The 12,457-nt window shown below is 42.3% G+C and overlaps 1 protein-coding gene across 3 annotated transcripts in view; it reads left to right on the forward strand.

Moving 5' to 3' along the window:
* TMEM135 (transmembrane protein 135) overlaps positions 1–12,457 on the forward strand; it is a 184,830-nt gene that overhangs the window by 116,301 nt on the left and 56,072 nt on the right. For 2 of the 3 annotated variants that reach the window (XM_053385540.1, XM_053385542.1), the window contains one exon: positions 5,486–5,532. The exons of the other annotated variant lie outside the window; for it this stretch is intronic. In XM_053385540.1, coding sequence (XP_053241515.1) covers positions 5,486–5,532 — 47 coding nt within the window. The remainder of the gene's footprint in view (positions 1–5,485; positions 5,533–12,457) is intronic. 3 annotated transcript variants of the gene reach the window in all.

The following is a 12,457-nucleotide window of genomic DNA, read 5'->3' on the forward strand; positions in this document are numbered from 1 at the left end:
AGCTCTCAGCATCGTAGGACAATTTCAGTCCTTTCTTTGCAATCTGCGAAACACTCAGCAGATTGAACTTCAATTCAGGAACCAAGTAAACATTGTTTATTGTCAAGTCCAGACTCTTAAGATAGACAGTCCCCACGCCGGCCGCTTCCAGCTCCTGACCGTTGGCCTGTTTCACAGTGAAGCTTTGCTTCTTAAACGTTGAAAAGAGTTCTCTGTGTGGGGACATATGAACCGTCGCTGCAGTGTCGATAATAAACGCGTTCCCAACATCTGGCGTGGTTCCCTTCGCCATCAAAGCCTTTGCAGGTTTCACCATAGGCTTGGTATGACCTTTGCCTGACGCCTCAGGCTTTGCTGAGCGGCCCTTCGCTCCTTTTGGCTGACGTGGCTTCTTGCAGTTCCGCTGAAGATGCCCAGCCTGTCCGCAACTGTAACACTGGACAACATTCAAAGCTACAGCATCCTTTCCAGTAGCCTCATCGGTGGGGGAATTAGAACTCCGTTCCTCCCTCCCCCTGTCCTTTTCTTCCAGTGCAGCATGCCGGCTGTGTTCTTCCAGAACCACGGCACTCAGGGGCACTCCCCCCTTCTTGGCATCCATGCTGAATCCAAGGGTCAGCTCTACACTCAATCCCAAGCCAGCTTTCACTTTCCAAGCCAGTAAACTCCAAAAGTCTCTCGGCTTGTTTACTGCTTTACTGGCAGGCAAAATCTTTGGGCTGTTTTTTCAAAACCCTTGCACAGCTGCGCAGATACACTTTCGATTTCCCAGGCTCTTTTTAGGCCACTCAGTAACTGGCAGACGTTGCCTAGCAACCTGCTCAGGACGGAACTCCTTATCTCACCACAGGAATTCCTGGTATGCAAGCTTGCTCTTTCAGAGCTGTTTTTCAAACGCGGCTATTTCTTGTGAACCAGAGAATTAAACCTTTCTGCGTTCACTTTTCTCTCTAGCCCAAAATGCTGCATACCTTTTCTGGCTCCGTTGCCTTGGAATACACTCCTCTCGGTGTCCAGCTGTCTGTTTCAGCTTCTGGCTGCAGGCAGACGCTTTTCTTTATCTCCTTAGGTGCAGAGGATGGCAACGATTCATCGACCTCTCACCTCTCATGCAGATTCTCATAGATCAGATAACCATCCTCTGCTACCAGTTGTCGTAATTCAAGCCAAAAGTCAGAGCAGAGCCTCCAGCTTAGCTCTTAGTCCAGAGGAATTTGGCCACCCTCCAGGTGCCCGGCTTGAATCCTTTTGACCTCCTGTCTGCGACTCCCGGCAAGATCAAAGGAGGTCTCCAATCGGCGATTCTCCTCAACGTGAAGGAGAACACACCACTCCTCCCACTCCTCTCCCAGGGAGGGGGAAAGAGACAGACAGAAATATATTTACATGTCTTTATTCCTGTCGTTCACCAGTACAGAGAAAACATGTCTGCGCACTCTGCTTCCCAACGCAGAGAGAGAATAAACTCCACCCATGTACTTCCAGTACAGGGTCATGTGCTGCTCTGAGGTAACATCCGGCTCTCAGAGCACTTTACAAACTGTCCCTGGTTCCCACGGTACAATCCAATAGCATCCACATCCTGTTTACCATTCCAGCCACCTGGTGCTTGCTTCTGCATTGCTCCTTTTTCGTAACACTTTTTTGGGGGGGATCGCTCACCTGTAACAACAATGCAGCGGAAAATACTGCATAGAGCAGAAGAGGAGGGGACAGGGGCTTTTGCTTCATTGCTTTTCCACTGCTGCCAATCGAGAGGCGCCCCCCCCCCAGAATTCGGTGCCTGGCTGCCCTGCACCCCGGGAAAAGACAGCCCTGGCAGTCAGGGGTTCCCCACACCCAAATAATTCTGGAAACAGAGGTTTCTTAAGGGTGCTGAGAGTGGCTGGGAGACCCCATTTCCGCCCCAGAGCCACAATTCACAGAGCTCTCTGGGCAGAGGGCTTGACTCTTAAACCATTCTGGAAACTGTAGCTCTGGGAAGGGCTAATAAGCTCCTAATAGCTCTCAGCACCCTTAAGAAACTACAGCTCCCAGATTTCTTTGAAGGAAGCTATGACTGATTAAAGTGGTATCGCAGTGCTTTAAATGCATGGTATGAATGTGGCTTCTGCGTCCCTGAAATTGTCCACTTTTTAGTCACTGAAAATTGTCTTAAGTAGCTACATGAGAAACTTCCTGCCCGTTTCATCTAACTAGAAGTAAAATGTAAAGGTAAAGTAGCAATTTATCTGGTAGAAGATTAAGCCTTAAAAAAACAACTCCTACAGCAAGGTTACCTTCAGGATTGTGCTGATCTGTACAATGCATTGTACTTAATGTTCAAGCCAAGCTCCCTAGTGAGAAGAGTTTGTTTTGTGGAGTTGGCAAACATTAAAGGTTAAGTTTTAGAAGGTTATTGTACCTGCAGGTGACCTAGACTTTTGCAAAGGTGCTTTTAAATTTCATCTTCTTTGTCATGAAGTATAGAAACAATACTAATAGTCTGAGTGATTTAAAAAAAAATAAATCTGAAAAAACGAACAGAGGCTATTTTTGTGAGGGAGAAAAAACCCAGTGGAGCAAGCTTAGTTTGAATCCAGCCTTTAATCACATGCTCCCAAGTTGGCTGTTAATGATCAAAAAGGCCTTGTAGCAATTTGAACTGCTGCCAGCATCACCCACTGCTGGAAAAATAAAATAATTAACTTAAACCAACATGCTGAGATGCAACTGTGGCCGCATATCTGTGCTGAAATTATGCATGGATCTTTGCCAGAAGGTAGCAATGGAAGCACGTGGAGAAAACGGCAGGGAGTTGCAAGCAGTGTTTATATATGTGCAATTGTAGTTAACTGTTGAAATAATTGTATGTCAGCCCATAGTCTGGATGCTTCTGTAGACTTGCTAGTTGTCGCTCGGCCCAAATCCTGATCAATGCCTCCAATGTACATTAACGGTTGGGGAAGGAAACAGGACTGGGAGAATTCCAGCCTCTTTTTGGTTTAACTTAACGTTACCAGACATCCCCATTTCCCAGGGACAGTCCTCGGATTTACAAATCAGTCCCCTGACAAAATCCATTGAAGTTGAAAAGTGTCCCCGGATTCATTGAAAAAAAATATCTGGTAACCTTAGTTTAACTTGCATGTCTGTCGGGGATATGCAGGAGATATATCCCGAGCTTTCTTCTTTACAAGCAACCAGCACAATGCTTGTCTTCCCTGCCCACCCCAACTGAAAGATAGAACATGAAAGAGGAAAGAGAAAATAAGAATCAACAGAGAAAGATACAGGAAGGAAGAAAAGACAGGAAATTTGGGGAAGTGAAAAAGACAGCGAGGGAGCAAGAAAAATAGATGTGCCTTGAAAATAATGGGGGAGTAAAGGGACACCCCCACAATCGTTTGGGGAGAGATATTATTCCTTATTCTTATTCTGTAGTTTGGTACCGAGGTTCCATTCCACCATAAAGCCGAGCCCCAACCCCAAATTATAATTTTTGTGACCAGGATTTTCTCTCTGTTATAAAGTGGCTATTATCCCTTCAAAATATGCTGAACTTTCTGTTTTTATTTACTTTTATGTTATGGTATGGTATACTAAGGGTTAATGCAGGATTTTCACAAAATGGCTGCTTGAAAACTCTATATAGGCAACTCCCCATTTACACAGGGATTGCGTTCCAAGGCCCCGCATGGGTCAGCATAAGCCTGCCTTGCCCCCTTCCGGTGCCCAAAATGGCGCACATGTGCTATATGTGCACAAATGGGAAGTTGCCTGTAGTTATTTCTTGACTCGTATATTATTTACAATGCTTTCTAGAATTCAGTCCAGGATGCCAACTTACTAATATCTGTATATCTGCCCAGTTTGGTGACTTTGTACTTCTTGGCCAGTCTAGTTCAGTCTGTAAATCCGCCTTCTGCCTGTTGGGCCTAGCAGAGGAAGGAGGCCTCGTCTCAGCCTGGGAGATGCTCCCTTCTGTTGACCTGACTTTTCCAGAAGTTTAGTCATTGTGGTGTGAGTTAGCTGTGCTTCCTCCATTGCTGGAGGTTGGACGACCCTTGGGTTCCCTTCCAACCCTACAACTCTACGGATCTTTGAGTCTTCTTCAAGGATCAGTTCTCCAGGACAGGTGAAGGACAAAACTAAGACTAGCAAAGGGGAACAAAGCTCCAGGAATCCTGGGAACGGCAGTAGGACACAGCAGAGACCTATCCTGCGCTGTTATACATGAGAAAAGAAAACAGTAGGGTGGAAGAAGGAAGGACAAGGAGTTGAAAGGAGAGTCAGCAGCTTGTCCTGTGATCTGCTAAGCTGCCTGTTGAAAGAGAGAGAACGAACTGTGCTCCCAAGCCAAAGTTCTGCTGAAGGTTGAAGAGGAAGGAGTCCCTTCATGGCCAGAGGAGAACTGCAGCTGCTGGAGGCACTTTTTGGACCACAGGCTGCTGAACCTAACACTATGTTGCTTTTGGCAGAAGTTCAGTGCTGGCTAGGACAAGGACAAAGTTTGTGTCCATAGGGATGTTTAAATAGAGACAGAGGGGGGAAATTGCTTTCTTTTCTTTTCTTTTCTTCAGTTGCTTTTCTTCAGTTTCTTTTCTTCAGTTGCTAATCATCTGTATATACTTTCAGCGTCAAAGTTCATTTCTCATCTGTTTCTTTTTTTAAAAAAGAAACCACTTAGCACCTTATGAAATCCCATATGACCAACTGTACAAAAACATATTTTCACACAGGGTTTTTTCTGACACTCCACAAAACATGTCTAGCTAAACATTAGAATAAATCCCGGAGCATTCTCATTTGTGAAAACTTTGACAAAAGAATGATTCCACAGAAAATTTAAGCTTTTTTTAAAAAAAGGCTTGGAACCAGAAAGAAAGATGAGGCCATAACAGTATCAAAATGGCAGGGCTCTTTTTTTTGCCATAAGACTTTTTGGACTCCTGTCATCTCATTGCTCTAGTATTCCATGCAGCCTTCCCAAATCCCTTAGCACTTGGACACCAGGAGGCAGAAATCTTCAGAATGTTGGAATCAAAGCATGTTGGAAATAAGGGACGCTTGAAGAGACCTCAAACTTGTTAAATTTGAAAACAGTAAATAATGTGGCACCCACTGATCTTTTTTCCAAAATGATGTGTTTGGGAGAGCTGAAAATCATAAGATTGGTTATTCCATGGAACCGATCTCACAGAATCAGGTGATCTGAAACAAGTTCATTTCCCTTACAATTGTGCTCTAAGGGAGGATTAAAATTTCATTATTTTATTAATATGCATTATGCAGAGAATTCAGGAGAACCATACTGTAGGAGTTAATTTCACTTATACCATCACAATTCAATTATTTTTTAAAAATAAAATAAAATACAGATAATTCTGAATCCTCACTCCTCTTCCCTCCAGGTTTTTTTCCAAGCTTTTCACAACCCGGAATCAGTGTCTACATACTTCTTGGTAACAACTATTTATAATAATGTTCTTTTTCCTTTTTGTAGGTCCTTTTGTTCTGCATTACTGCTGCCCTGTTTATGTTCTTTTTCAGGTATGTTGTCCTATATTTTTTCATACTTTATGTTAAAGGGTAATTTGAAAAACCTTGGCCGGTTTTTATTCCAAATTAAAAAAAGAAGTTTAGATTTATTCCAAAAAACAGGTTTGGTAGTAATTACCTTACACTGCAAATTTTTAAGCTTCTTGAAATCTTATTCTACAGCACCATCTGCTAAAAAGGCAGTGGAAAGAGGAGTGTCTTGTAAGGATCCACTTATTCATTTGGGTATAAAGAGAAAAAGATAATGTTTTCATGGACTGCCACCTACTAATGAAATTCTGCTGCTGCCTACTATTAGTAGTCTTAAAAACCAGCCAAAATATGTTTAGTACTGGAAAAAGTTGTGATGATGTTGTGAAAAATAAACTTTTCTTGGATTCTCTTTAGGATAACAGCGTCTTACTAATAATTTTTTGATTTCTGCCCTAATTACCTTGAGTTATTTTCCATTTGGGGGGTGGGCTAGGAACCCTGACAAGTAAATAAAAGAATTCAGGAGCTAACAAATAAAGTGATAATCGGATTATTTGCATAGCTCAAAATCCACTCTCTCCTCTCACACACAACAGTTGGCTTAAATGTTGGTCATTTCATTAATGCTGCAAAATATTTTCCCTGCATGCTACAAACACTAGTTCAGGTCGGGTGGTTCCTGGTGCCATGAAGCATTTGAAATCCTTTTTTGTGGCTGCCTTCCATTTCTGGATATTCAAAAAATCCATTTCCTTTGCCGCTTATGAGATGCTTTGCTAATGAATTAAATCTGATGTAGGCTAGTACAGTGCGTGAAATAATACCACAATAATTTTGATAGTCTTTAAGGTGCCACAAGCTTCTTTCTTGTTTTTAAGAACTCATTCCTTAACTGGGCTAAAACTTAACGGCCCTCATAAGTATGACCATTTATGCCTACAATCTTTGTGGATCATTTCATGTATCTGATGTAAGGACTTCCGCTAGTGTAATGCAGTTTTCCCCCACTGTCCTCCCCCTGTGCCCATCCCAGATTGGCTTTGGGTGTGTGTCTAGAGAACCCCAAAAACAATGTGCATGGGGAGGAGAGGGGAGATTGTTCCGTTGGGCATCCAGAAATGCTTGCGCTGGCGAAATGCTTGTACCAGCATGGCGTTGAATTCCTCTCTTAGTCTCTAAGGTGCTGTGCTAAAGCACCTTTTGACCCTTGATTCCTCTGTTCCCTAAATTGCTTCATTATGCCTTATATTGGGTACTCTGCTAAAGTAACTACAACTTTCCAGCTCTTAAAGGTTTCTGAAGAAAACAGGGTTACTTCAATTTGTTAGCTGCGACTTTCCCAAATAGCGGCAAAAACTTGGAAGCTTCTCTTTTATAATAATTCCAGTCATTACGTAATTTCCAATTGCTAGTCAGGAACATACTTGGTTCATATGCTGGGGTGGAGCTGGAGAAATTGTTAGAGGAGAAAGATGGAGGGGAAATGGCTTTTGATACTAGCAGCCATCTCTGTTTTGTTTTTCTGCTGTTACACAGTTGATGTGGGAGGCCTTCCCAGGTAACCCTGAGGGGTTGGGGGAGGAAAATAACTGGCCAATAACTTCATAGAAGATTCTGAATTTGACCAGTTTCTACAGGGTCTTATCATTGTTTCCTGTAGTTTTGAGCAAAATCATAAAGTAGGCCTGAACACAAATTAGAACATGAATGCAAATATTTATTCAATATAATTCATACCTATCTGTTTTTATTCATTTTGTTCCTTGCCGAGAGTCTAAGCGCAAGTATCAATAAATTAACATGTAATACGCACCTCCTAAAACAAGCCCTTCCTTTATTTATTTTTCATTTTATTTATTAACTTCTATGCTGCCCTTCATCCTAGGATCACAGGACGGTTTGCAAGATAAAACACAAAAATAAACAACAAAATAACAATCAAAATAATAACCCCCCCACACATATAGATTGCTTAATTAGCCAGAGACCTGAAAGAAGAGGAGTGTTTTAATAATAAGAATAAGAATAAGAATAATAAATTTATTTATACCCCGCCCATCTGGCTGGGTTTCTCCTGGGTTTTTGCCTGGTACCTAAAGATACGTAATGAAGGCACCAAGCAAGCCTCCCTACAGAGAGCATTCCACAAATTGGGAGCCACAGCAAAAAGGCACATGAGGTTGGGTCACAGATGAGGAGTACAGGGTCCAGGTCAGTTTATATGGGGAGAGGTGCTCCATTAGGTACAGTGGTACCTCAGGTTACAGACGCTTCAGGTTACAGACTCCGCTAACCCAGAAATAGTACCTTGGGTTAAGAACTTTGCTTCAGGATGAGAACAGAAACCGCGCGGCAGCGGCGGCGGGAGACCCCATTAGCTAAAGTGGTACCTCAGGTTAAGAACAGTTTCAGGTTAAGAACGGACCTCCAGAACAAATTAAGTTCTTAACCTGAGTTACCACTGCACTGCAGTCCTGAGCCGCTTAAGCCTTTATAGGTCAAGGGCAACACTTTGAATTGGGCTCAGAAACCAATTGGCAGCCAGTGCAATTGGGCCACTATCGGTGTAATATGCTCAAACTGTCCACAATACTACAAGCCACTAAAATGTTAAAAGATATTTTGCTTTCTTATTCCAAAAGCTCTGGGGAATCTATTATGTTGCAAGGTTGACAGAAACGGTAGAGAGTTGTGTTGGTCCTTCAGAAAAAATTCAAAAAGCCACAATAGGGTAAGTGATATTAAAGGTAAAGGGACCCCTGACCATTAGGTCCAGTCGTGACCGACTCTGGGGTTGCAGCGCTCATCTCACTTTATTGGCCGAGGGAGCCAGCGTACAGCTTCCGGGTCATGTGGCCATCATGACTAAGCCGCTTCTGGCAAACCAGAGTAGCGCATGGAAACGCTGTTTACCTTCCTGCCTATTTATCTACTTGCACTTTGATGTGCTTTCGAAATGCTAGGTTGGCAGGAGCAGGGACCGAGCAACGGGAGCTCACCCCATCACGGGGATTCGAACCGCCAACCTTCTGATCGGCAAGTCCTAGGTTCTGTGGTTTAACCCACAGGATGAACCAAAATGCCACACAGTTGTGACCAAACTACCAAGTTCTCCAGAATTCTTCTTTAGGGTCATGCTCACAATAGAATGGGTTTTGTGCAAAGAAAGGAAAGCCTCAAAGCATTCAGTGTGTTTGAATTGCTTCATTTGGTGAAGATTCATAGATTCATTTGGATATTGTCAGCATTTCTATGATGCTGATTTTGAGAAGGGAGAGCAAGCCCCCAAATCTTGGCGACAAAGCTTGTGGCTGGTAAGTCGTTCAAGTAGTTTAAGTTGAACAAATTGCATAAACCTCTTCTAAACCCGCTCATGGGATCTGTGAAGGAGGAAAACAGTCATAATTCTGTCTGCTTTTTCCTTGGCTAGCTTATTTCTCACTTGGCGTCTTTCATGATGATCACATCGTTTTGTGGCTGACCTTTGCTTTATGACAGCTCTTTTCATTGTCTTAACTTGGCTGTGGTGATGCATGCTAAAATCAGGCATTTTACCAAGGCATCTCCCTTAACCAGTCTGTGATCCCGGCAGTCTAGCAAACAGCTTAAATGAGTTTACAACAAATGTGAGCAGAAAATAAATCCAGCAGGCCGTCTTGCTGGCTGTTAGGTTAGATTACTCATTATTCGAAAGCAACAAGATATTCTGCAGTACTAATGTGATTAGTATGAGATGGTTAATTCTCTCCCATTTCCATTTCCCCTCAACTCTGTATGACCATCCAAGTCACATCCACAGTATACCCACTGAAATGAAAGGTCTCCACCTCATTAATTTCCATATGTCTACACTGAAGATGACGAACATTGCAAAATGTGCTACTTTGCATTGGGAAGAGCATGTTCATCTTGAAGCCATATATAGCTCTTGTGACAACATAATTTTATTTAGTGCTAGTGATGTGTTAGATGCTGTAGAGAACACTGAAATGGCTCTGTCCTGGTTTTGAAAGTCACTGCGGGCTAAACGATTGCCCACGCAGTGGTATTCTTTTGTGTTCCAAGTGTGTATGTTTGTGTGCGTGTTGATACTGAATGCTCGGCAGCATAAAATAGCTTGTCGTTCGTTAAAAGTGTGGCTTCCAGGCACCCTATGACAGAGGACGATCATTTCAGTCCATCTTCCAGCTCCCCTTTCCTACCCATATTCTTGAAGGCATCGCAAAAAGCAGTAGCACCATCACAATATGGGACACCAAGTCAAGAGATCTTCAGGTACTATGGCAAGAAGGCTAACTAGAGAGGGAGAAACAGTAGACGGCCTGGTGTAACTGGAAAATGAAATGGGGCTGAGGAAAAGATAGGAGAAGCTCCTGCAGCATAAAATAGTGACACATCAAGAATTAAGTGTCATCTGTGGCTATCAGCCACATGGAACTCTTATATATGCCCCTTAGACTTTGAAGCTTTGTTGCCTTCATAAATAATGCCCTGATTTTTCTGTGATCTCCTTCATTCTTTCTTTAGATTTTCTCCTGTGTCTAAATTCATCCTTTCCACTGCATTGGAATATGGTCAATGTGTGCCTTTCAAGTTTTCTGGTTTTTTTTAATTAAAAAAAGAAACAACAAAAACTACTCAGTAATAGCTGGCTTAGATACCTAGAAGACCAAACAGATAGGTTTACTATCCTATACGTGTTTACCTGGCATCCAGCCCCTTTGTGGTCTAATGGGGCTTACTCTTGAGTAGACATGGTTCAGATTGTGCTATAAATGGTTTCTCCAACTTCTGTTGAATGATGGCAGAGTTTCACAAATGATGGTTTTGAAGGCAAAAGCAGGAGTGGTGCTTGGCTTTTATCTACTGCAGCATGAAAAATTATGTACTCAAAATTGCTGACTGCATGTTTTGGGCTTCTAGATTGATCAGCTGTTAGAGACATGGACCACAAGCCCGCTTCATTTTGAGTTCCCAGAAGCCCTTGACTTCTAATGCTGAAGTGCTGAGTGTATTGAGAGCCATTAAAAAATCTGGGTTGGATAGCAAGGTCTCTGTTGGCCTTAAATATTTGGCTGCCCCAAAGGTTTACTTTCCAAAATCCAAGTAAAGATATTGCCAGTTTCATTCAGAACTAAATCCTTGCCAGTTCCTTTAATGTTGATTTCTGTAGATCATTTTAAAATGTAACGATCTGGTGCAGAACTGCATTCCTTTTACATGTGTTAAAAACTACTGCGATAATTATCTAGAGCATTTTTTACTTGTCCTTGCCTTTTAGCAAATCAAATTTGAATCAGTAGATATGGAGGTGAATATTAAGGAGAAGTGTCTATTACTTTATCCATGTGTATTCTTGAACTCAGTTTAAGGGAGAGTTTACAAATTTCCAAAAATTCCTCCTTCCATATGTTGCCAGTGCTATGCTCTTTTGTAAACCAAAATAAATAAAAGGAGGGAGTTAGTTTGTTAAACAAAAGGATTCTCATAATATGTGCAGTATCTTCTACTTTAGGTTTTTTGTCTCTTACTCATTTTACTGTTCTTTTATATAGTCAAAGAATACAAAATTAACTAGGTTGATGTTAAAATATTTACCTCATACAGTGGTAAAAATCCATATAGAGTAAGCCAAACCTTTTGTTCTGTTCATGACACATACCTAAATGCCAGCTTACTGAAACATACCTTTAAGAAAATCCAGCAATTTTCTTGATGTTATATGGGCAATGGCTTAGATTGGTTGCTATGGTAGTTAATCCTTACTGGTGATTCACAATGGACATGTCTTAATTCATCTGTTCTAAACTTTGGAAAGGAAAGTGTAAAGCTAGGGTTGCAAGCAGAAACTAGTTATTAAGGATGCAAGAGGTTTCTGTCCATTTATTTCAACAAAAAAGGAGGAGAATGAAACTGGCACCCTGATACATACATTTGTATACCCTCCCCTTTTCTTTGCAAACAAGTCACCAAGATTTCAGTTTAATTTTGCTCCTATATTTGAGTGCATCTCAGTTACAGCTCAAGACAAGTCTCCCAAGCTTGTACAAAAGGAGTCCTATTAACTTCCGTGATTGTCTGCAAGATCAAAGCCCAAGTCCACTTCTGAAGAGATGAGTGCGAGAAATCCCACAAAATAATGTGTACCAATTTAGCTACCATTTTTGTTTGGCCTCATTTGTTCTCTGTATTGTGAGAACTCTTTGAAATCTTAATGGAACTTGAGATAGAAGGTATTCCATTTGCTGCATAAATTTATTTGCAGCACTAGGGGTTTTTTTTGGAGGGGAACGATGATTAGTGAAATATGACCCCAATGCCATTTAGGTAGTGCCTCATAACCTGTGATTCAGGTAATGCAATCTTTTCTCCTCCTTTGTTCCCAGAACAGAATACCCAGGCAGCCATCCGTCAGCCCGGACATTCAGCAACGTTTTTCTTTTTGCCCTGAACACCCAAGTTTGTGGAAAATAAAAAGAAAACCATATGTGTTCAAATTCCACTTCCTCCAACATTTGCATGTTGATCATCTAGGGCAGGGGTCAGCAATCTAAGGCCCATGGGCCAGAAGCAGCCCATGGAAGTCATTTGGCCCATGAGCCGCCCCCGAACCAAGTTGTCTGCTTGCGCTCTGCCCTAAACCAGCACAGCGGGGCTCGGGGAATTGCTTTTGTGGCGCCGGAAATCGCGTCTGTGCATGTGCAGATGCCCAAAATTGCAGGGGCGCGCGCCCACAATCCGCCCCATGGAGGGATCTTTGCGGGACTGATCCGGCCCAGGCAAGATAAGTCTAGGGTATTTCTTCCATGGAGCCGGCATGGCAGTTAAATAGGGGGCTGAAACAGGGTTAGAAAGAGGCTAGGGTTGGGTCCTTCCTGGAGATTTTTGGGGAAATATTGGTGTGAGTGTTTTTGTGAATTAAAGAAAACCTCATTTTTAAAAA

Source organism: Podarcis raffonei, chromosome 4 (assembly GCF_027172205.1).
Source record: "Podarcis raffonei isolate rPodRaf1 chromosome 4, rPodRaf1.pri, whole genome shotgun sequence".
Taxonomy (NCBI): domain Eukaryota; kingdom Metazoa; phylum Chordata; class Lepidosauria; order Squamata; family Lacertidae; genus Podarcis; species Podarcis raffonei.